Consider the following 23,011-nt stretch of genomic DNA (forward strand, 5'->3'; position numbering starts at 1 on the left):
CAGGAGAATGTGTTTTGTAGGGAGTGTCAGAAACTCGTGGCTACAAAAAGTTCAAGCACAACGCACCTATTCCACCACCTTCAACAGCGACATCCAATACTGTACGAAGAGTGCTTAAAACTTTGTGGCATGACACTGACTGTGCAATCCACGTCCCCAGTACTAAAACAATGTACACTGCAAGCCTCGGTATCACGTGTAGTGCCTTATGAGAAAACCAGCAAAAGGTGGGAACAGATAACCAGAGCGATCGCATATCACATTGCTAAAGATCTAGTCCCCATTTCCACCGACGGGTTTGTTCGCCTCATCAAAGTCCTCGACCCCAGATACCAGTTGCCAAGCCGGGCATATATCGCACGAGAAATGCTGCCAAAAATGTACGCCGAAGTGAGAAAGATCATAGCCGCGCAAATAAGTAAAGTCACTTACTTCGCGCTGACCACAGACATGTGGTTTAGTAGGACCACAGAACCGTACATGTGTGACAGTCCATTACATCGTCGACTGGGAATTAAAAAGTGCCTGCCTGCAAATTTATTTTTTATCGGAGTTTGATACATTTTGTACTATTCTGCTGCAAAGTTGTTTATTTATTTTATTTGTTTATTTTATGTATACATTCTTTGTTTTTCTATTTTATTTATGTTATTTTTTTTTTTTTGCTACTGAAACAGTTTCTTTTCTGTGCTGTTAATACCCATCTTGACTAACTGGGTTAATAAAAGTGCCACTGACTGTACAGTTGTCATTCAGTTCAATTTCAGTGAATTTCGCTCAAAAATAAACATATCTTTATATGTATATTTTCACTGGAAAATATATCAAGATATATATTGAATATGGAGTTTAAGTAAAGATATATCAAGATATACTTTTTCATCCATATCGCCCAGCCCTAGTAAATGTTTAGATATATTTAGTGTTTGGAGGAGGAGATAGAAAGAAGAAGGAAAAAACAAGAGAGGGAGAATTTGTGGTGACGAGTAAATTTAAAAATTTAAATTAAGTGAATATATATATATATATATACTGTACATTTTCTGGTTATTTATCTACCAAATTTGTAAACAATGGCTTTATCCTTTTAACATAACAATAACATACATATACACACAGGGTCGATTGCCAGGGTTAATGCAGTCAACATATATAAGATAAAAACTAAATAAGATAAGGCTCAAAATTGGTTTCTTAACAAAACCTTTCTACATATAAAGTGCAACATTTCCACATATAAAGTGCAACATTAAACTGCTTGAAGTTGTTGCTCAAATTAAATAAAATGACAAAACTTTTCTTCTACATACAAAAAGTGCAACATTAAACAGTTTCAAGTCAACTCAGCCTCAGATTAACTTTTCTTTTCCCCCCCCAGCCTTTAACCCTGGTGACTTTCCCTCAATTTTCATGTTTTTTTGCCAGAAAAATCAGTTTATCCACGTTGTCTGCAGAAAGAGCAGACCTGCTTGCAGTTAAAATGTCTCCAGCTGTGGAAAATACCCTTTCACTGGGCACAGGGCTAGCAGGTATGGCGAGGTAGTGCCTGGCTAACTTGGCAGTAAGAGGATATATGGGCTCATTGTTCTTCCACCATAGAAGTGGGTCAAAATCTAGTTTTTAATGCAATATGGTCTTAAATCTGCTGCTATAAAAACACCAACGTCATTTTTTATTGCTTTAGCCCTGCCTGACTCGCCAAGGAGAAGCTGCTTGAATGCGGTGGGAGCTGTGTTTGTTCGTCTTTCTCTTTGTTGAAGCGATGTTATCCATTGTTGTATCTCACCGTGAAGCCGAAACGTTCCCAAACGGGAGATCTTAACGAGACAGGATGGTCTTCCAGCTCTGGCTTTTGCCTGTTGTAGTAGCCTGGTCATTGCTAGCATGCCGTGTGTTGTGCCTCAGTGTGCATTGCTTACACAACGTGCGGTGCGCTACTTAATATGTCCGTGTGGAAACTCGTTCGGTACACCTCCGAACCGAACCTAACCGGACCCCCCCGCACCAAAACGGTTCAATACAAATACATGTACCGTTACACCCAGTATATATATACATATATATATATATATATATATATATATATACATATATATATATATATATATATATATATATACAGTTATGTGATATATATATATATATATATATATATATATATATATATATATATATATATATATATATATATATATATATATATATATGTCTTAATAAGGTTATCCAAAAAATAGTGCTCGATACCGTAGTAGAGCGCAATATATGTATGTGTGGGGAAAAAAATCACAAGACTATTTCATCTCTACAGGCCTGTTTCATGAGGGGGGGTTGCCTCAATCATCAGGAGATTTTAATGGGAGCATTCGCATACCATGGTTTATATAGGGCACAGAGTGGGTGGGTGCAGGATGGGGTAGGGGCGTGGTGATTGGCTCATGTGTTACCTAGGAGGTGTTTCCGTCTGTGGCGGCATGCTGTTACAATTTCGCTGCGCTTGTTGAGGGATGACAGGTCTGGACGGTAAATAATAAACAGTTTCTCTTTCAAGCATAGGTTGCATCTTTTATTACCACTATTGTAAGGTGTGCTGGATGCAAGAATTTGCCATGTTATTGAATATTCAACATTATTGTCTTTGAGGTCCCAAATGTGTTTGCTGAGTTCTGTGGTATTCCGCAGGTTTTGGTTCCTGAAAGAAGCCTTGTGATTGTTCCATCTGGTTTTGAATTCTCCCTCGGTTAATCCTACATATGTGTCGGATGTGTTAATGTCCTTGCGTGTTACCTTAGATTGGTAGACAACTGATGTTTGTAAGCACCCCCCGTTGAGAGGGCAATCAGGTTTCTTTCGACAGTTGCAGCCTTTGTTGGTTTTGGAGTCGCTCTGTCCGGGGGCCGACGGCTCATTTCAGAATCAGAATCAGAATCAGCTTTATTGTCATTACGCAAGGTAACGAGATTTGCAATTGTTTTGTTGTGGTTTGAGATAATTTGTCGTATATTGTTCATACAGCTGTAGCTCAATTTAATGTTGTGCTTGTTGAATACTTTTCTTAGGGTGTTGTCTTTGGGAAAGTGTTTGTCAATCAGATTGAGGAATTTGTGTCCAATGTTAGTTGAGACGTTTTTGCTGTATGGGGGGTTGTACCAGATGATGTCGTTTCGTTTTCTGTTCTATGTTCTATGCCAAATTTTCAAAGAGAACGGCCTACGGATCACGATTGAAGCCAACAAGCAAACCGTCAACTTCCTTGACGTCACTTTCAACCTGAAAAATAACAGCTACCAACCATTCACGAAACCCAACACAACACTCCAATACGTGCACCATGACAGCAACCACCCACCCACCACCACGAAAAGAATACCTACCGGAATTAATAAAAGGCTATCGATGCTGTCATCTAGCAAAGCTGAATTTGACCAAGCAACCCCCCCGTACCAAAAAGCCCTTGATGAAAGCGGATACAATTTCACCCTCACCTATGAACCCACGCCAGGAAACCAGCCAAAAAAGAACAGAAAACGAAACGACATCATCTGGTACAACCCCCCATACAGCAAAAACGTCTCAACTAACATTGGACACAAATTCCTCAATCTGATTGACAAACACTTTCCCAAAGACAACACCCTAAGAAAAGCATTCAACAAGAACAACATTAAATTGAGCTACAGCTGTATGAACAATATACGACAAATTATCTCAAACCACAACAAAACAATTGCAAATGAGCCGTCGGCTCATTTGCTCAGAGCGACTCCAAAACCAACAAAGGCTGCAACTGTCGAAAGAAACCTGATTGCCCTCTCAACGGGGGGTGCTTACAAACATCAGTTGTCTACCAATCTAAGGTAACACGCAAGGACATTAACACATCCGACACATATGTTGGATTAACCGAGGGAGAATTCAAAACCAGATGGAACAATCACAAGGCTTCTTTCAGGAACCAAAACCTGCGGAATACCACAGAACTCAGCAAACACATTTGGGACCTCAAAGACAATAATGTTGAATATTCAATAACATGGCAAATTCTTGCATCCAGCACACCTTACAATAGTGGTAATAAAAGATGCAACCTATGCTTGAAAGAGAAACTGTTTATTATTTACCGTCCAGACCTGTCATCCCTCAACAAGCGCAGCGAAATTGTAACAGCATGCCGCCACAGACGGAAACACCTCCTAGGTAACACATGAGCCAATCACCACGCCCCTACGCCAGCCTGCACCCACCCACTCTGTGCCCTATATAAACCATGGTATGCGAATGCTCCCATTAAAATCTCCTGATGATTGAGGGAACCCCCCCTCATGAAACAGGCCTGTAGAGATGAAATAGTCTTGTGATTTTTTTCCCCACACATACATATATATATATATATATATATATATATATATATATATATATATATATATATATATATATATATATATATATATATATACAGTATATGTGTGTATATATGTATATTAAGGGTGTAATGGTACGTGTATTTGTATATATATATATATATACTGTATATACTGTATATATATATATATATATATATATATATATATCACTTTATTATTTTATTATTATTTTATTATTACTTTATTATTAGTTTTGCATGACACAAACGGACACGTTCATCCCTCTGCTGCGCAGTGCACGGGCTCTCTCTCTTTACTTGCCCACTCACTTACTGACGTCATTCACCCAACACGTTGCCATTCTCACAAACACACACGCTGCTCTTATAAGTAAACCAGCTCCCCTGCTGTGCACATGTAGATACATAACATGTAGATACGTAGACGCGCACACTGCTGCTTGGCTTGATGCCAAATATTAACGGAGTTAAAACCGCCGAATGAGCGCCAACTAATGCAAGTGAAATGACTGAATTTTGTAACAAATTCCTACGATTTTTGTTGTCTATGTGCCGTGTTAAGACAGAGGCAACACTTCCGTTTTTGGACACTACATACCTGCGCTGCTTATTAGTGATAGTATACAAAATGTGGATTGCTACGTTCATGCCTTGAAAGTAAAATATGTTGTTGGTAATGTAACATGTGACATTTCTACCCAAATCAATGCTTTTGATAATCTGTACATTTTCTGTTGTATTTGTGACTAGAGACACATTTTCTTGGCGCACATAAATATGCTGAAATATTTTCTATCCTCCTAACTTCATGTATGATTAATTAAATTAGTCCAAATTCCCACGTTTTGCTGTGGACGATGCGACATATGTACAGAACAAACTATGTGATGTTAGTACATCAGTTGAAGAAAATGTGTCAATTACATTAATAATCACTTATATTTAACTTAATTTGATTTAGGATATTATTATTCATTTCATCTTCTGATAAGTTAAAAAAATAACACCAATGGGAGCATTTTCAAACTCTGACAGACTCAATTCCACCAAGTTGGCTGATGTAAATTATCACATCATTCATTCAGAAGAAATAGCGACAAATGAAGAATACTATTAACCGCAACAAAACAACAATAAGATTTGTACATTTTCAGAATGTACTTGGTCTATTTTTAAACAAAAAAGACAATCTGAAGTTGTTGTTATTTTTAAGTTATCATACCGTTATTTTAGCATTATTTTCCTCCATGTAGCCCCGGAGCTAAAATGAGTTTGACACCCCTGTCCTACGTTGTATAGTGTAGCAGGTTTAGTAAACTTGGGAAGACATTTTTAAGAAACACACTTTATTTGCCACCATGGAGGAGATGATTACTGACTGAGAAGTGGCTTTGCACTGTGGAGAGACGTTCACCTACATTGCATTGAGGACACCTTTTTCTTCTTGTTGCTGTCAAATTTGCAGAAAAAAGATAGAAAGTGTCATCAACATGTATTATCATGATGTAATGATAGTATTAAAAGCTCTAAAGTCAGCTAAATTTATATAATTTATATCGCAAATCGTCTATAAATTACATAAATTATATAATATATAGGGGACGGCGTGGCGCAGTGGAAGAGTGGCCGTGCGCAACCCAAGGGTCCTTGGTTCAATCCCCACCTCGTACCAACCTCGTCATGTCCGTTGTGTCCTGAGCAAGACACTTCACCCTTGCTCCTGATGGGTGCTGGTTAGCGCCTTGCATGGCAGCTCCCGCCATCAGTGTGTGAATGTGTGTGTGAATGGGTAAATGTGGAAGTAGTGTCAAAGCGCTTTGAGTACCTTGAAGGTAGAAAAGCGCTATACAAGTACAACCCATTTATCATTTATCATTTATATGGCGCAAACCTAGTTGGAAATATAACATTTCATATAACATCACCACCCGACTGTTGTGGCGCTTTTATGTTCGTCCTGGTTAGTAATTTAAAAAAGGCTAAACGAGACATAGTGGTGAATATACAGAAAAGGACGTTAAAAATAAAAATAAAGACAATCTGTCTTCCTCAAAACCTATTTCTTCTTCAGTTATGAGAAAGCCGGCTGTACATGCAGGTCAACTTTTTTTGCAATGTAACCGATGCCAAGGCAAGCGTTTTGGTCTTTAACCAACTGCCAATTAGACTACCCTTGATATGACCGAACGAGTTCATTCTCATGCAGAGCCGCGAAGCCCGCTTAGTGCAAGGCGTGGTCCGCTCAAACTTCAACTCTGTAATTTGATGAATGAAGGGTTGTTTGTCCCTTCATATATACTAACTTTTTTATTTTAACGTTCTTTCCCTTCATTTGTACTACATTCAAGTCTACTTGGGGGTAAAAAGCATCGTTTGGCCATTGGCTCTTTATTCTCCACGTAAGGAATGGAAAAGTAACCCTGAATAGATTGAGCGAAAGCACAGGAAATCCTTATGCTCCGACGTATAAATTATTCCCTTGATGTGGAAAAATCAATTATTCAACATTGCAGACTGGCACACATTTGAAAGCCTGTCTGCTATATTGTGCACGATGAACAAAAAAGGAGCTCGTCTCAAAACGGAGTCCCAATGGGAGCTGACGTCCACTGTGCCATGGCCAGTTCAGGAAAGCACAAATAGGGCTTGAGTACATGTAGCCTAAGATGTATTGAAACTTGTTTGGTCTTATTGCGCGATGCATCCAGTAGCTTCTATGCCAATTCAATTTCACAATGCAGTTTTGTACAATAATGCTACTGCACACACCCTGTAACTTCATTATATGTCACTCATTAGACCAATAAAGAGATTGTGAAAATGCGCATCGTATGGAAGTTATTTTTAGTTTTACCTTGAGACTTGCTCCACTGGGTTTAAACACATTTGATAGAGGTAATTTCAAAGATCTAATTAATCAAAAAAGTCTGGATGTTCTCAGTTGACAGGCAGCTAATGATGATGGACTTTAAATAGAAAGGCATTTTGGATGGATCTTGGCAGTTCAACTTACTTTCAAATAGGGGTATTCCAATACAACTTTTTCACTTCCGATACGATACTGATATTGGAGCCTTGAGGCTTGGCCAATACCGACATCAATCCGGTACAATATCAGCACAAATCATAGCACACATTTTTCATTTATTACTGTGGAATATTAGAACATGTTTGATCAAGTGAAATTACTCAGAAAACAATGGTTGGTATGAAAAACACTAACCTTATGACAGACTTACGCTGTCTTTAAATTTGAAGTAGGGTGGTATTTTTTTATTTTTTTGGCGACTCCTCACATTAATTTATTAAGTTAAGCTCATGAGTCATGACGGAGTAAGTTGAATGATCCAATCACCTTTGTTAGTGGATACTTTCTAGTACCCTTCTGCCTTGGAGACTTTGTATCTGTCAATAATATACAACTATCATTATTTTTTTTCTTGTTTATATTGACATATGTCGTGTTTTAGACTGCAATATTGTTCAATAAAAGCTACTCTTTACGTATGTCTAGCTTGTGTGCTGTTGTGTGCCTAGCTGCTGTGCACAGTAGCTTCTAGCGATTCCTCACATTAATTTATTAAGTTAAGCTTATGAGTCATGACGGAGTAAGTTGAATGATCCAAACACCTTTTTTAGTGGATACTTTCTAGTACCCTTCTGCCTTGGAGACTTTGTATCTGTCAATAATATACAACTTTCATTATTTTTTTCCTTGTTTATAATGAAAAATGTCGTGTTTTAGACTGCAATATTGTTCAATAAAAGCTACTTATTACGTATGTCTAGCTTGTGTGCTGTTGTGTGCCTAGCTGCTGTGCTTCTAGCTTCTAGCTCCGAGTAGCCGAACAGTATAGCCAACCTTGTCAACTTATTAAAGGACATTTAGAAGCCAAATGGCTGTCCAGCTTTGCACAATTAAGCACAGTGTAAGACCGTTTGTATCGGACCTTGTATATGAGATTATATATGCAAGTCCATATCATCCGATAATTTTTTTTCTTAATATCAGATTCCAATATCACCCCTGCTTTCAAATGGTGAGTTTCTTCGTTTACTAGTCTATAATACAGCACATTTGTCTTCTTATCAGTCCAAATAAAAATACTTGGAGAGACTGTTGCTTTGCTGCTTTACCTGGCAACTGCATGGGACTTTGAGTGAGCATTCTAAATGTTTGCTGTAAATACCCTAACATAGAGCACCATTAAGTAGTTTCAAGGGCTTCTCATGATCATTTGTTCAGGCGAATCAAATTAAAAGACAGCTCTTAGAAGCTGAAACTCGCCACGCTCCATTTGGAAATTTTTCAGTTAACCTTGTGGCTGGACATTTCAGTTATTTAGCCCCTCGGTTAACAGGAATACTGTCTTTCACTGAGTTATGTTTGTTTAGTTAGTGCCAATAGCTACACTGTCACCTTCACTGAGTAGCAAAGTGCCACCAGAACCCAAGAAAAACACAACCAAGACAAATCAGGACCTTGGGAATACATTGCTTGGGATCAACTAGGATGAGCAGCTGTGAGCCGAGAATTTCTGCCTGCAACAAGCTGGCAGACATGGGTGCCTGCTGAAGAGACTATGACAAACAGGACTGACTGTACTAATGCATTGAATACAACATTGGCTGTATCTGTACAATTAACTTGAAAAACACGAAACATTAACTTTAATAGGTTATTCCATGTACCACTGGGGGCAAAATGGTGGAATAGTTATGAGCACCTCAGTCAGACAGGAGCTTTGGGTTGGCTCTGTGTGGAGTTTGCTTGTGTGGGTTTGCATTGGAATCCTACCACGGTTCAAAAACATGCACGTTACGCTATCTCCAGATCCCAAATTGCCAAAAGGTTTGAATTTGAGTGTGAATGGTTATTTGTTTCTCTGTGCCTTTTGACTGATGATCAGTTCAGGGTGTATCCCTCTCACCCAAAGCCAGCTGGGACAGTTTGCAGTCTACTCGTGACCATAATGGTGACAAATGGTATAGAACATGGATGGATGGATGGATTCATATGCTATTGGTAGTGTGGTGGTTCACAAAGCCATCATTGGATTAATTCCTACCGATGTGGTCTTCAAAACCTCCCTGTGACTGACTAAGAACCAGTCCAGGGTATATAGTATACCTTTCACCGTATACAGTATGCCTTTCATCTTATTCAGCTGGGAGTGATGGATGTCTTCACATAAGTCAAGATGGAGAGCATTTAAGTAAAATATGTAGGTTCCAACTGTGGAAAGATAAGTCATACTGAATCATTGTGATATTATCGTGCCAGTTTGTATATACGTGACAGTCGTTTCTGACAATGTATGGTGCTATGCACTAGTCGTTGAGGGAAATTTGGTCTTCCTTCAGGCAAGACACTACCACTTTGGTCCACTGCCGTCGCTAAAATCACCCAAAAATTAAAGTTCTTAATTAAAGAAGAACAGCACTTTTTGGGGAATTTTGACTATCGTTCACAGTTATTTTGAAAGACAACACGATGGATGTTATTTTTAATTTTATTGTGCGTTCTAAATATTAAATAAACCCGATCAAAAGTTTGCTTACAATTCCACCTACAAAGCCCTTAAAAAACATACAAACCCCTCCATTGAGGGTTTTTTATTATAAACATGATGTAAGTATATATGTAATGTAGTAACGGGCACATTTATAATAACATTTAATATTTATGTGAGCCAACAAACATAATAAAACATAATTTACCGTGCAAGGTCTGCTGTCATTAGAAAGCCAACTGCTGGGATGTTCATATATTCCCATTTAGGTGAAGTATGTCTCATAATCCTCACGAAGAAACAGGGTGGGGGAGCAAGCGTCTTTTTGTGTCGTTCTGGCCATTTCCGAGTCCTAAATGGCTGTCAAAGTGTACCAACTTGTCGGAATACCTACTTAGATTTCTTTCTGTCCAGGTGAGAGGCATGATTTATGATCTACAATAAACTTACAGGGAGCAAGGAAGTGAGGAAGCAGCAGACCACTCGTTGATGTAAACATAAAGACACACGGGAGCGATCACAGCGCCACTATAAATAGTTTGTCTGCGTTAGCGCTTATAATAACAATATCGCTAATACTTGGTAAATATTAAAATCACGGAAAGTAAATGGAGTACTGTTGGCAGTTTTTGAATGGTTATTTTTTGTATTTTATGGGCGAAATAGAGGAGCTCCCATTGGCTCCACTGTAAGCGATCTTTTATGTACGTTTATTTAATATTTTGAACGCATTAAAAAAAAAGCCATTCGCTGTCATGTCTTTCATAATGATTTTGAACAATAGACAATAGCAGTTCCCCTTTAAGTGAATCGATACCCGGTAGTACAGAGGGAATTCTTCGGTCCTATAAAACTACGGTACTGAATTCGGTATTCATCCCTGGATCAAATAACAAATCACTTTTGCTGTACAAATGTCTGTCCTCATTAAAGTAACATACAGTATAGAAGAATGAATAAATAATAGAATGAAACAAAAGTAAACAATGGACAGGCAGTTAGTGGAACTGGAGTGCACTTTGTGCTATGATGGATCAGAACACTGACTGAAAGAACCAATACTATGTTTACATAAATAAATAAGGAGAATAATAATTCAGCGTATTATATTACATAACAGAGTAATGGTCAAATTAAAAGCACATTAAAGGCTATGACTGAATGATTGCAAGTTTAATTTGCTACATTCCCTCATGTTTGTCTTCATAAAACAACAACAGAGTGGCAAGAATAGTAGCGACCACTGTGGATTTAAACTGGCGATGCTTCGTTATTATAGTCTTCCCTTTTAAATTACAGTAGTGTCATTTTCTCTTAAAAAAAATAAAAATAAATTCGGATATATTGTATGTTTAATAGTCTCTTATTAAAGTTTCCTGAAACAAAAACCTATTTCTTTCTCCATCATGAATACTGTATGAGTTGTGCTTGGTGCTTAAATAAACATCCAAACGATTCAACTTAACTGTGCGTCCTCTTTCCTGCCCTATACAACACAACTTAAAGAAAATACAATTGCAAGAGACAGTGATAATATGACATCAAAATAATTGCACTGTAAATTGTCATTCGAGCAAAGTTTTTTTTATTTTGTACTGTATCTTAAGAGTTTCCACAAAGTCTGCAGAACATAAATTGCCAATATATGGTACTAGCTTGTTTCAATTGAATGCATGTTATGTAATTTGGTGGACTTGTATGAATGTCGTGTGGCAATGAACAACACGCAGCAGCAGACCCAATGGCACCAGGTGTCAGCGAGAGAAACAGCTGAGTGAGAGAGGGGGAGACAGCTGCTTATTTTGTAGTGGATCAGCGATGGTGTTCCCCCTTTAATCGCTGCATCGTTCCTAACCCCACGATGCATTAAAATATTCCCTATTCAGTCCTTTCATAATTTTGTGGTATGTATATATATATATATATATATATACATATACACATATATATGTATACACACTGTATATATATTAGAAGTGTCAAAGGATTAAAATATTTAATCGCGATTTATCGCATTGTTCATTAACTCAAAATTAATCGCAATAATCGCAGATAGGTATAATTTTTCATCATTATAAAGTGTACCCTGGACATATCTTTAGATGGGGTGGCTTTATATTGCTACATGCCAATGTTTTAACATTCTCTATTAATTAATAAAATTGTATATTCAGGCTGCTAATCATTATGTAACTGAGGACTCGACCAGAACATGTTAGAAAATAATTTACACAATATTTCAGCCAGCCTTAAAAATAGCTCCCCTCTCCACCCCACCAACCCCCATATTTCAAAACTGATGTACTTGCATTTCTTTAGGTGCAAATATCACAGAATAACATTACAAAACATCTCTGATAAAGCATGACCGTAATGTAAGACATTTGTATTTGTTTAATGTCAGGGTTTCCCCTAAATTGCCAAAATACCTGTGGTTAGGGGCGTGGTCGATATGACGTCATCACATGATTTACAATGACGCATATACTCTTTAAAAAGGGATGTGAATATACATTTAAAACAAAGGTATAGTATTAACATATATATTTTTCTTACATAATATTGTTTTGTTCTATTTTTAAATTATTGCTGCTTATTGTACAATGTACTTTGTTGAGAATTTTGTTTAAAAGATTTCTCCAATCCTTTTAGTCACTTTTTCTGTAATAAAAACGACTGGCAACAAATCTAGCATCTATTTCTGGTGTTACTGGCGACTCGGGTTTAGAGATTCTGTTCAGATTCTGTCGTGGCGTGACGGAATGCACACTTGCTTCGCGTAGCTTGGAGACTTTCTCTCATTAAAACCGTCAGTGTCATCTTAAATTGTGAAGATCGCTTTCCGCAGTTATATCTCGAATTTATTAAAGTACATCCACAGCGCGGACGCGCTGCCTCCGCTCCAGACGACCCCGCATTTGGCTGGTGTTAATGTGTATGTTAGTGTGTTATGGTGGTAATTTTTCCTATGGTCTTTGAACACACCCTGTCAGTGGAGAATCAACAAGTGTTATGTGTCAAGGAGTGAAACACGGAGACAGACGTGAATTGGGCCTGATGTTGGCATAAAATTGGCAATAAAAACTAAAAAGAGCATCAGACCGTGTTTGTTTTCTTCTGGACGCTACAATACATTATATGACATTATTTTGTTAGGTGTGGCAGCTAATATGAAGCCGTACATTAAGGAGAAAACCTAAACGTAGTTAAACCGGATGTATAGTGTAGCGCTTTTATTTTAAAGCGGGAAAAGTGTGTGTTTGGTTTGAGGAAGTGTCTTGACATGTTTTGATCTCAATCGACTGTTTGCAATAAAAATGTCTCCTTTCGACATCCTGCCGACCGTCTTTCATGTCTGTTGAGCTTTTATGTCATCCCTCTTACTAAAGCAGTCACAGTAACAATCGAAATGTACTGTATCACTACACCTTAACCGTAATCTGAACATAGAAGTGAAGCACCGTTTACCTCAAGACCGACACACGCAGCAGGTGTTTGCTGCAGGGATGTCGCCTCTTCTCACAGCGGAAATTAATTGAAGTGAAAACCTTCAGCTTGCAATCCAAACAATACTCCCTATGTGGACCAGAAGATATGCCAGCCATGGAAACTCATTCAATCTCTTCATTAACCAGAAGTTACACAATCCAGTGAAAACATTTTACAGAGCTGCTGGAACTGCCGACAAACTGCTACTGCTAAGCTAACACACTTTTAAAGACACACTCACGCACACTCTACCCAAATATAATACACATATCAATTGCCTAAGCCAGATATTAGATTTTTTTTTTTAAACACATACATACATACTTTCCTTAAAAAAATTATTAAATTAATGAAAGCGTAATTCCTTTAGTAATTCAAATATTTTTGGTAAAGTAACGAGAAACTATAATTATTTTTTCAAGATCATTTTCCCTGCGATGAGGTGGCGACTTGTCCAGGGTGTACCCTGCCTTCCGCCCGATTGTAGCTGAGATAGGCTCCAGCCCCCCCCCCGCGACCCCGAAGGGAATAAGTGGTAAAAAATGGATGGATGGAAGATAATTTTCCACCACTATGATGGGGTGAATGAAAAAGAAGCCTGCCTTTATCAACTTGACTTATTGAAACTTTAGACTTCTCAATGTTTACTTGATTATATAGTTCCATACGATGTATAACACTACATTTTACTTGCAGATGCATTCTATTCAAGACAGAAGTTTTAAGTTTCCACTATTAATCTCAATGTTGGAGATAACTATTTATTTGCATGCAATATGCAATATTACATTTTTGTTAACAGAAGTATTTTATCCAAGACTCTTAATTTAGTTATTTGAAAATGATTCGATAAAAAGAACAGTTTATATACTTTATTTAATTATTTAATTACTTAATTATTCAAATTAGAATTTTGCAAAGAGTAAGATGCAGCATATGCACTGTCATTTATATATACTAGTTTTTGATCAAATTAAAGAAAAACTTTCAATTATCTATGGCATTTGTATTCAATGGGTTCTTTAAAAAGTAGAGAAAAAAAATCGCAAAAAATCGTAAATCAAATTTTTGGTGAAAAAAATCAGGAATTTTATTTTTAGGCTATATCGCCTAGGCCTAATAAATAAATAAATATATATATATATATATATATATATATATATATATATATATATATATATATACAGTATATATATATATATATATATATATATATATATATATATATATATATATGTATATATATATATATATATATATATATATATATATATATATATATATATGCACATATATATATATATATATATATATATATATATATATATATATATATATATATATATATATATATATATATATATACAAATACAGTACTGTATATATAAAGTTGTTGTCCCTGCTTCTTCCACACAAGAAAACATTTTGATTTGACAGTTGACATGCGTTTTTGAGCGCTGCTCAGAAACAAATTCGATTGGTGAAAATGACACTGATTGATCAAAATGTGCGAGGTCGTGCATATAATGCAGGAATTTGTTGAATTTGCGTTAATTTGTAATCGCAAAACTCTCACACTTACAATCCATGTACACTTAAAACAAATGTCACGTGGAGTTTATTGATTAATAGTCTGGGGGAAAATAGTGCATGGTTTTAAAGATCTGATTGTTTAAATACAAACGGCATATTATAATGGCCTTAAAACCATCTACAATACACAACTACCCTGGTAGACTGAAAGCACACTACTGATGTTTAGGTGTGTTGTCGAAAAAAAAATCTCTCTTTTCATTTTGATGATGGATGCCGATTTGGATTAAATTGTCATCATTCTAAGGAGTGTTGTTACTAGATGTAGGTACATAAGTGGGCCACATAATTTTACTGTATGATAAGCACTTCTACAGTAAGCATGACACAGAGCAGTTCAAACTATTATAAAGCTATACGATTCTGCATAAAATGTGAATCTTGATTTGTTTTGCTGAGAATTGAGATGGCGATTCTCTGGGACAATTTGTTTACACACACACACACACACACACACACACACACACACACACACACACACACACACACACACACGCACGCACACACACACACACACACACAGCCTGCTCATGTTTTTAAGAGCAGGCTTAAGACCCACCTTTTTGATTTGGCTTTTACCTGATACTAATTATTTTATTGAAGTTATTTGTATTTTACTTTTTATCCTATTAGTTATGCAAGATTTGATTTAGTTATATTTATTTATTATTTATTTACTATATATATATATATATATATGTATATATATATAGGCTCCAGCGCCCCCCGCGACCCCAAAGGGAATAAGCGGTAGCAAATGGATGGATGGATATATATATATATATATATATATATATATATATATATATATATATATATATATATATATATATATATATAATTTATATATATATATATATATATATATATATATATATATATAATTTTTTACTTGTATTTTATTCTTTATCTCTACACATGGTTCTTACTATTTTACAAGTTTTATTATTTTTATTTTCCAACGTTCCTCAGTTGAGCCATCTGCCTCAGGGGTTATCGGCCGTGCTTGTGGGGGTGCTTTTGTGTCAGCGTCCTGGTGGCCATGGTCTGATGACCTCCTGGTGCAGATGGCTCCTGTGATAGTGTTTACTCACATGTCTCCTCTGTACTCAGTCATGCAATGGTTGGTCCATATAGTTGCATATGTGTGAATGTTGTGCGTGTGTGTTTGTGTTTGGTATCTGTGTCCGTGCGTACGTATGTGATAATGGGGGATGTGGGTCACCGGGGTATTGTTTTTAACTTTGTAAAGCACTTTGCGTTGCATTTCTTTTATGTATGAAAAGCGCTTTATAAATAAAGTTTGATTTGATTTACACAAATGATCTCGTTCTCCATGGGAGGTCCCTAAATGACAGTTGACAGGGCGGCTGCCTTGATAAAAATTAATATAAAGACCATCAATTCAAAAATAAATGATAAATGGGTTATACTTGCATAGCGCTTTTCTACCTTCAAGGTACTCAAAGCGCTTTGACAGTATTTCCACATTCATCCATTCACACACACATTCACACACTGATGGCGGGAGCTGCCATGCAAGGCGCTAACCAGCAGCCATCAGGAGCAAGGGGTGAAGTGTCTTACCCAAGAACACAACGGACGTGACTAGGATGGTAGAAGGTGGGGATTGAACCCCAGTAACCAGCAACCCTCCGATTGCTGGCACAGCCACTCTACCAACTTCGCCACGCCGTCCAACATGGCATGTTCACTCACTACAGTCCATGCATGTATATGACAAAGACAGGTCAAAAGAAAAGTCAGTAACACTTTAGTATGGGGAACATATTCACCATTAATTAGTTGCTTATTAACATGCAAATTAGTAACATATTGGCTCTTAATTAGTCATTATTAAGTACTCATTAATGCCTTATTTTGCATTGCCCTAACCCTAACCCTAACCCTAACCCTGACCCTAACCAAATAACTCTAAATTAAGTCTTTGTTACTTACAATATGTTTCCCTAGTGTCCAAATAACTCTTAATTAAGTCGTTGTTACTTAGAATATGTTCCCCATACTAAAGTGTTACCGAAAAGTCAACTGAATAAGGCAATAGCGCTGTCCGCAAGATGATGAATGATAGATGCCACTGTCGAGACTCGCTGCCAGAGGTTATAACCGGGGCAGCAAAACCAACTTGCCCTGGATGGTGAGGCTTTCTGGGGTCACAGTGCAGTCCTTGGGTAAAATGGCGTTTGTTTGTGATGCAACATTTTCAATGAGAATTTAGTTTACATGTAAGTGTAAATCAACCAAAACTGGGCATTGCTATCTTTGTAAATAGTTTGAAGCAGCTCATGCCATGGATTTTGCAGGTTTCCCCTCTTACATTCGGGGCATAGTGCAGCCATGCACGTCCAAATAGAAGTCAGATGATTATAGCTGTCACAACAACAGTGGCGTGGATGATGTCACACACTACTGTAGGCCCCTTAAAACATCTTTACGTTTTGGATGCATTGTTACAGGGAAGGGATGTGGCATATGCTTATTTGCTGTGATATTGATGACATATGTGCATCACCCATACATGATCACAATAGGGGGGAATACAGAAACACCATGTCCTAATGATGGATCGATGCTAATAGGCGTCTAGTTTGGATATAGAACATCATCATTCTGCAGTTATCTACACCTGAGGGCCACATAGATTGTCATCACGCACATCTGATTTATCAATAATGGTGTTGTTTGCGTCATAACCACAGCATGTCAATATATACACGTTGCCTGTTTTTTTTCGTGTATTAATCTTGAGGCCGATATCACTGGGGATCAGACCGATTATGGTGCCGTTACTGACTCGCCCCTTCCTGACTTACCGGATTTGAAAAACGCCGCTACGTCTGCGGCGTCCTTTGCAGCCTCATCCTGCAGCCCCTCTCCGGCGCTCATGACTGCGCTCTCCTCCGCCACAAAAAAAACCCAAAAAAACAAAAAAAAAATCCCCAATTCGATGTAGGCTTTTATCACGCAGCCAACGCGGTGCCTTTCATCGGAGTAGATCCGAGCGTTCCCCTCATTGAGCCAAAAACCTCCTCCTCCATTTTGACCGAGAAGGGAATAAATCCTCACGACCGAGCGGCGGCGCTCCCGAGTAGAGAAAAAAAGAGAAGGTGGGTGTTATAAAAAAAAAAAAAAAAAAATAGGGGAGGAGGATTGGAAACGATTGGGGGTGGGATATCCTGGGATTCCGTTTCAGGAGGAGGAGGGGGTTGGTGCATTATTTGCCCCCCTGCCCTCCCCTCCCCTCCCCTCCCACGTCACTGCGGTGCTGATGCGGGCCGCGAGGGAGTGTTCTTCTTCTGGTGCCTTTTTTTGTATGAGCTCATTGATGCTGCGTGGGCGTGTCGGACCCTCCAGTCCTTGTGGAACGACATACATGTCGGAGCTTTTCGGAGTTCAAACCTTTACAAGATGGTAAATGGTTCAGTGGATCGACTCTGAGGCCGGAGTATGAGCTCATTCGGCCCACAAATCTAACCCAGTTCGATTCCTGACAACTCTTCCTCGGACAACACGTATGCGTTAAAGTGCGCTGCCGCCACCTAGGGGTAGTTTTGTGTAATTGCGTTTTGCAGCTGCAGCAATACTGATATTCGAATACAGTGCCGTCCAAAAGTATTGGAACAGTGTGACTGACAGGTGTGTCATGGGTTCGATCCTGCGCACGGGATCTTTCTGTGTGGAGTTTGCATGTTCTCCCCGTGACTGCGTTCCCAGTGGGAGCTCCACTAACCATGTTAAACCCAGATTCCGAACTAACAAAGGTCTTAACTCATTCTCTTTCTATGCCACATCAATGTGGAATACGCTCCCAACAGGTATAAAAGAAAGTGCATCTCTATCCTCCTTCAAAACCGCAATAAAAGTTCACCTCCAGGCAGCTACAACCCTAAACTAACACCCTCCCCGGATTGTTAATAATCAAATGTAAACAATCAAATGCAGATACTTTTTCTTTTGCCTTCTGATCTCTCTCTCTCTCTCTCTCTCTCTCTCTCTCTCTCTCTCTCTCTCTCTCTCTCTCTCTCTCTCTCTCTCTCTCTCTCTGCCCACTACTTGCTGTCCATATCCTACCAAGTCAGACCTACACTGTTTCAATATCCATTTCTCTGTTCTCAATTGTTGATGACTGATGATAACAACCAAAACCCACCCCACCGCCCCCTCACCCGTCCTCCCCTCCACACCCCGGATTGTAAATAATGTAAATAATTCAATGTGATTATCTTGTGTGATGACTGTATTATGATGATAGTATATATCTGATAGTATATATCTGTGTCATGAATCAATTTAAGTGGACCCCGACCTAAACAAGTTGAAAAACTTATTCGGGTGATACCATTTAGTGGTCAATTGTACGGAATATGTAGTTCACTGTGCAACCTACTAATAAAAGTCTCAATCAATCAATCAAAACCCTCCGGGTACTCCGGCTTCCTCCCACCTCCAAAGACATGCACCTGGGGATAGGTTGATTGGCAACACTAAATTGGCCCTAGTGTGTGACTGTGAGTGTGAATGTTGTCTGTCTATCTGTGTTGGCCCTGTGATGAGCTGGGGACTTGTCCAGGGTGTAAAGCCTTCCACCCAAATGCAGCTGAGATAGGCTCCTGTACCCCCCCCCCCCCCCCCCCCCCCCCCACGACCCCGAACGGGCCAAGCGGTAGAAAATGGATGGAATACAGTGTCCCCCAAAAGTATTGGAACAGTGTGACTGACAGGTGTGTTTTGTTGCCCAGGTGTCACCCAATGACATTGATTATTCAAACAATGAATAGCACTGAATGTCTGAACTCAGTTTCAGATTGGGTATGATAGGTTTTGCCTGTGCAGACTGCATTTAGAGGTGGAACCAACATGAAAACCAGAGAGCTGTCTTTGGGTGAAAAAGAAGCAATTGTGAATCTGAGAGAAGAGTTTGAGTTTGAGTTTATTTCGAACATGCAAGCATACAACATGATACATCACAATTTCCAGTTTCTCTTTTCAACATGTTCGAAAAGGAGTAGGAAGAAGCAGAGTTGATTTAATCCTACCCCTTTTCTTTTACATAGCAGTTGCTAAAAATGTTGTTCACTTCCTGTTCTCAATTGATTCACAATATACTCCACAAGTAATCACAATAAAAATAAATAAATAATACTCGGTGAAGTAAGTTACATTTCATATCAGAATCAGAATCAGAAATACTTAATTAATCCCCGTAGTGAGATGAGTAAGATTATTTTGAAAAAGAATGGATGGATGAAATAAATTCAGAATGTTTATCATAGTTCTTCTTCTTTGTACTTTGTAAACACTTTAAGTTGCAAGAGTTTCTTGAAGTGGATCATATTAGTACATTGTTTGATTGCTTTGCTTAATCCATTCCATAATTTAATTCCACATACTGATATACTGAATGTCTTAAGTGTTGTACGTGCATACAAATGTTTTAAATTACATTTTTCTCTAAGATTATATTTCTCCTCTTTTTTTTTAGAAGAATTGTTGTATATTCTTAGGTAGCAGGTTATAGTTTGCTTTGTGTATAATTTTAGCTGTTTGCAAATTCACTATATTATGAAATTTCAGTATTTTTGATTCAATACATAAGATGGACAATCAATCAAACATTGGCCATAGCCAGTACAACCATTTGCAATGTCCTGAAGAAGAAAAAAAACACTGGTGTACTAAGCAACAGACGTGAAACACGTAGACCAAGGAAAACATCAGCAGTTGATGACAGAAACATTGTGAGAGCTATAAAGAACAACTGACAGTGACATCAGCAACAACCCCCAGAGGGCAGGAGTGAAGGTATCACAATCTACTGTTGGCAGAAGACTTCATGAACAGAAGTACAGAGGCTACACCAGAAGATGCAAACCACTCATTAGCAAGAAGTATAGGAAGGCCAGGCTGGAATTAGGTACCGAGATGAGCCTCAAAAATTCTGAGAAAAAGTTTTATGGACCGATGAGACAAATATTAACTTCTTCCAAAGTGATGGAAAGAGGAACGTTTGGAGAAAGAAATAATCTGCTCATGATCCCAAACATACAAGATCATCTGTGAAACATAATGTCACGGCTTGGGCTCGCATGACTTCTTCTGGGACGAGCTCTTTCATTTTCATTGATGATGTAACACATGATGGCAGCAGCAAAATGAACTCAGAAGTCTACAAAAACATTTTTGTCTGCTAATTTAAAGAAAGATGCAACCAAACTGATTGGGAGATCCTTCATCATGCAGCAAGATAACGAGCCAAAACCACAAAGGAGTTCATCAGGAGAAAGAAGTGGAAGGTTTTAGACTGGCCAAGTCAGTCTCCAGACTTAAACCCAATAGAGTATGCATTTGACCTGCTGAAGAGGCGACTGAAGGGAGTAACCCCCTAAAACAAACAACTGAAAGAGGCTGCGGTAAAAGCCTGGAAAAGCATTACAAAAGAAGAATGCAAAAGTTTAGTGATGTCAATGGCTCACAGGCTTGATGCAGTTATTGAAAGCAAAGGATTTGCAACTAAATATTAAGTCTTGTTCACTTTAATCTATTTGAAGTTTATATGTTCCAATACTTTTGCTCTCATGAAAAATGGGTAGGTTAAAACAAAAGGTGCTATCTTCTAAGTTGTGTATCAGATCCAGATGTAAATACATGAAAATAAAAGCTGAAATGTTGATCTCTTGTTCCATATGCACCCTTTGATGTCAAACCCACATTTTTTCAGTCTACAACAAAAATAAACAAATTGGACTCACTTTTGGAGGACACTGTAGGATCTCAGACTAAATTGGGGCCCGTAGCACAATTTTATTATGAGGCCTGCACCTGCTTCCCCTCGTTACACTTTCTTATTTATGTCAAACTATATCGAAACCTGAATTTAATTTGCATGCATATTCTGTACTAAAATACATTCATGGGAAATACATTGTTTGAGTGCAAAATAACAAATTTAACAGTAATGAAAACATAAAGTTGCACATGCTGGCACAATGTTATGATCCAGTATGTCAGCCGCTGCCAGACCAGGGCTCAGAAAATCTGTAGAGACTCCTCCCACCCCCACCAAGCACTGCTTTCACTGCTGGATTCTAGAAAGAGGTTCCGCAGCCTCCGTAGCAGAACCTCCGGGTTGTGTAACAGCTTCTTCACTCAGGCCAAAAAACACTTGAACGCATCATAATAATCCCCTCAATTCCCCCCCAAAACGGATTAACTCGCTGGAATATAAATAATGATAAATGGGTTATACTTGTATAGCGCTTTTCTACCTTCAAGGTACTCAAAGCGCTTTGACAGTATTTCCACATTCACCCATTCACACACACATTCACACACTGATGGCGGGAGCTGCCATGCAAGGCGCTAAACAGCAGCCATCAGGAGCAAGGGGTGAAGTGTCTAGCCCAAGGACACAACGGACGTGACTAGGATGGTAGAAGGTGGGGATTGAACCCCAGTAACCAGCAACCCTCCGATTGCTGGCACGGCCACTCTACCAACATACATCCATAAACGTGGATGCATATGCAAAAGTGCAATATATTTATCTGTACAGTAATCTATTTATTTATATCTGCACCTTATTGCTCTTTTATCCTGCAATACAACAAGCTAATGCAACAAAATTCCGTTCTTATATGTACTGTAAAGTTAAAATTTGAATGTTAATAAAAGGAAGTCTAAGTCGAAGTCGAAGTCGAAGTCGAAGTCTAAAGGTGTCCTATTATGCAAAACTAACTTTTCTCACTGACTGGTAGCTGTTTTGTGTATTTGGAATGGGATCCCCATAAGTTCCAAAAATGTGAAATCAAACCATGTAGGCATTGCGTAAATATTTATCCAACAATCTTGCCTTGCTCCAAACTTGCTCCAAACAAGCCGTTTATAATTTGAGAGTTTAGTGACATTTTGCTTTAGTTATGTCAGCAGATATCTCCATATATAGTATAGAGGTTTACCCAAAGAGCTTTGCGTGAGTCCGCTATTTTATCAAATTGTATGTTAAAAAATATAATAT

The 23,011-nt window shown here is 38.2% G+C and overlaps 1 protein-coding gene across 2 annotated transcripts in view; it reads right to left on the bottom strand.

Moving 5' to 3' along the window:
* Positions 1-18,072, bottom strand: part of triob (trio Rho guanine nucleotide exchange factor b) — a 237,165-nt gene extending 219,093 nt beyond the window's left edge. The window contains exon 1 of one of the 2 annotated variants that reach the window (XM_061951061.1): positions 17,811-18,067. In XM_061951061.1, the coding sequence (XP_061807045.1) occupies positions 17,811-17,883 (73 nt within the window). In that variant the 5' untranslated portion in view covers positions 17,884-18,067. Of the gene's footprint in view, positions 1-17,810 lie in introns of both variants that reach the window. The other variant, XM_061951063.1, reaches the window with a different exon arrangement.
* Positions 18,073-23,011: the final 4,939 nt, after the last annotated feature.

This window comes from Nerophis lumbriciformis, linkage group LG04, assembly GCF_033978685.3.
Source record: "Nerophis lumbriciformis linkage group LG04, RoL_Nlum_v2.1, whole genome shotgun sequence".
NCBI classification, from domain to species: domain Eukaryota; kingdom Metazoa; phylum Chordata; class Actinopteri; order Syngnathiformes; family Syngnathidae; genus Nerophis; species Nerophis lumbriciformis.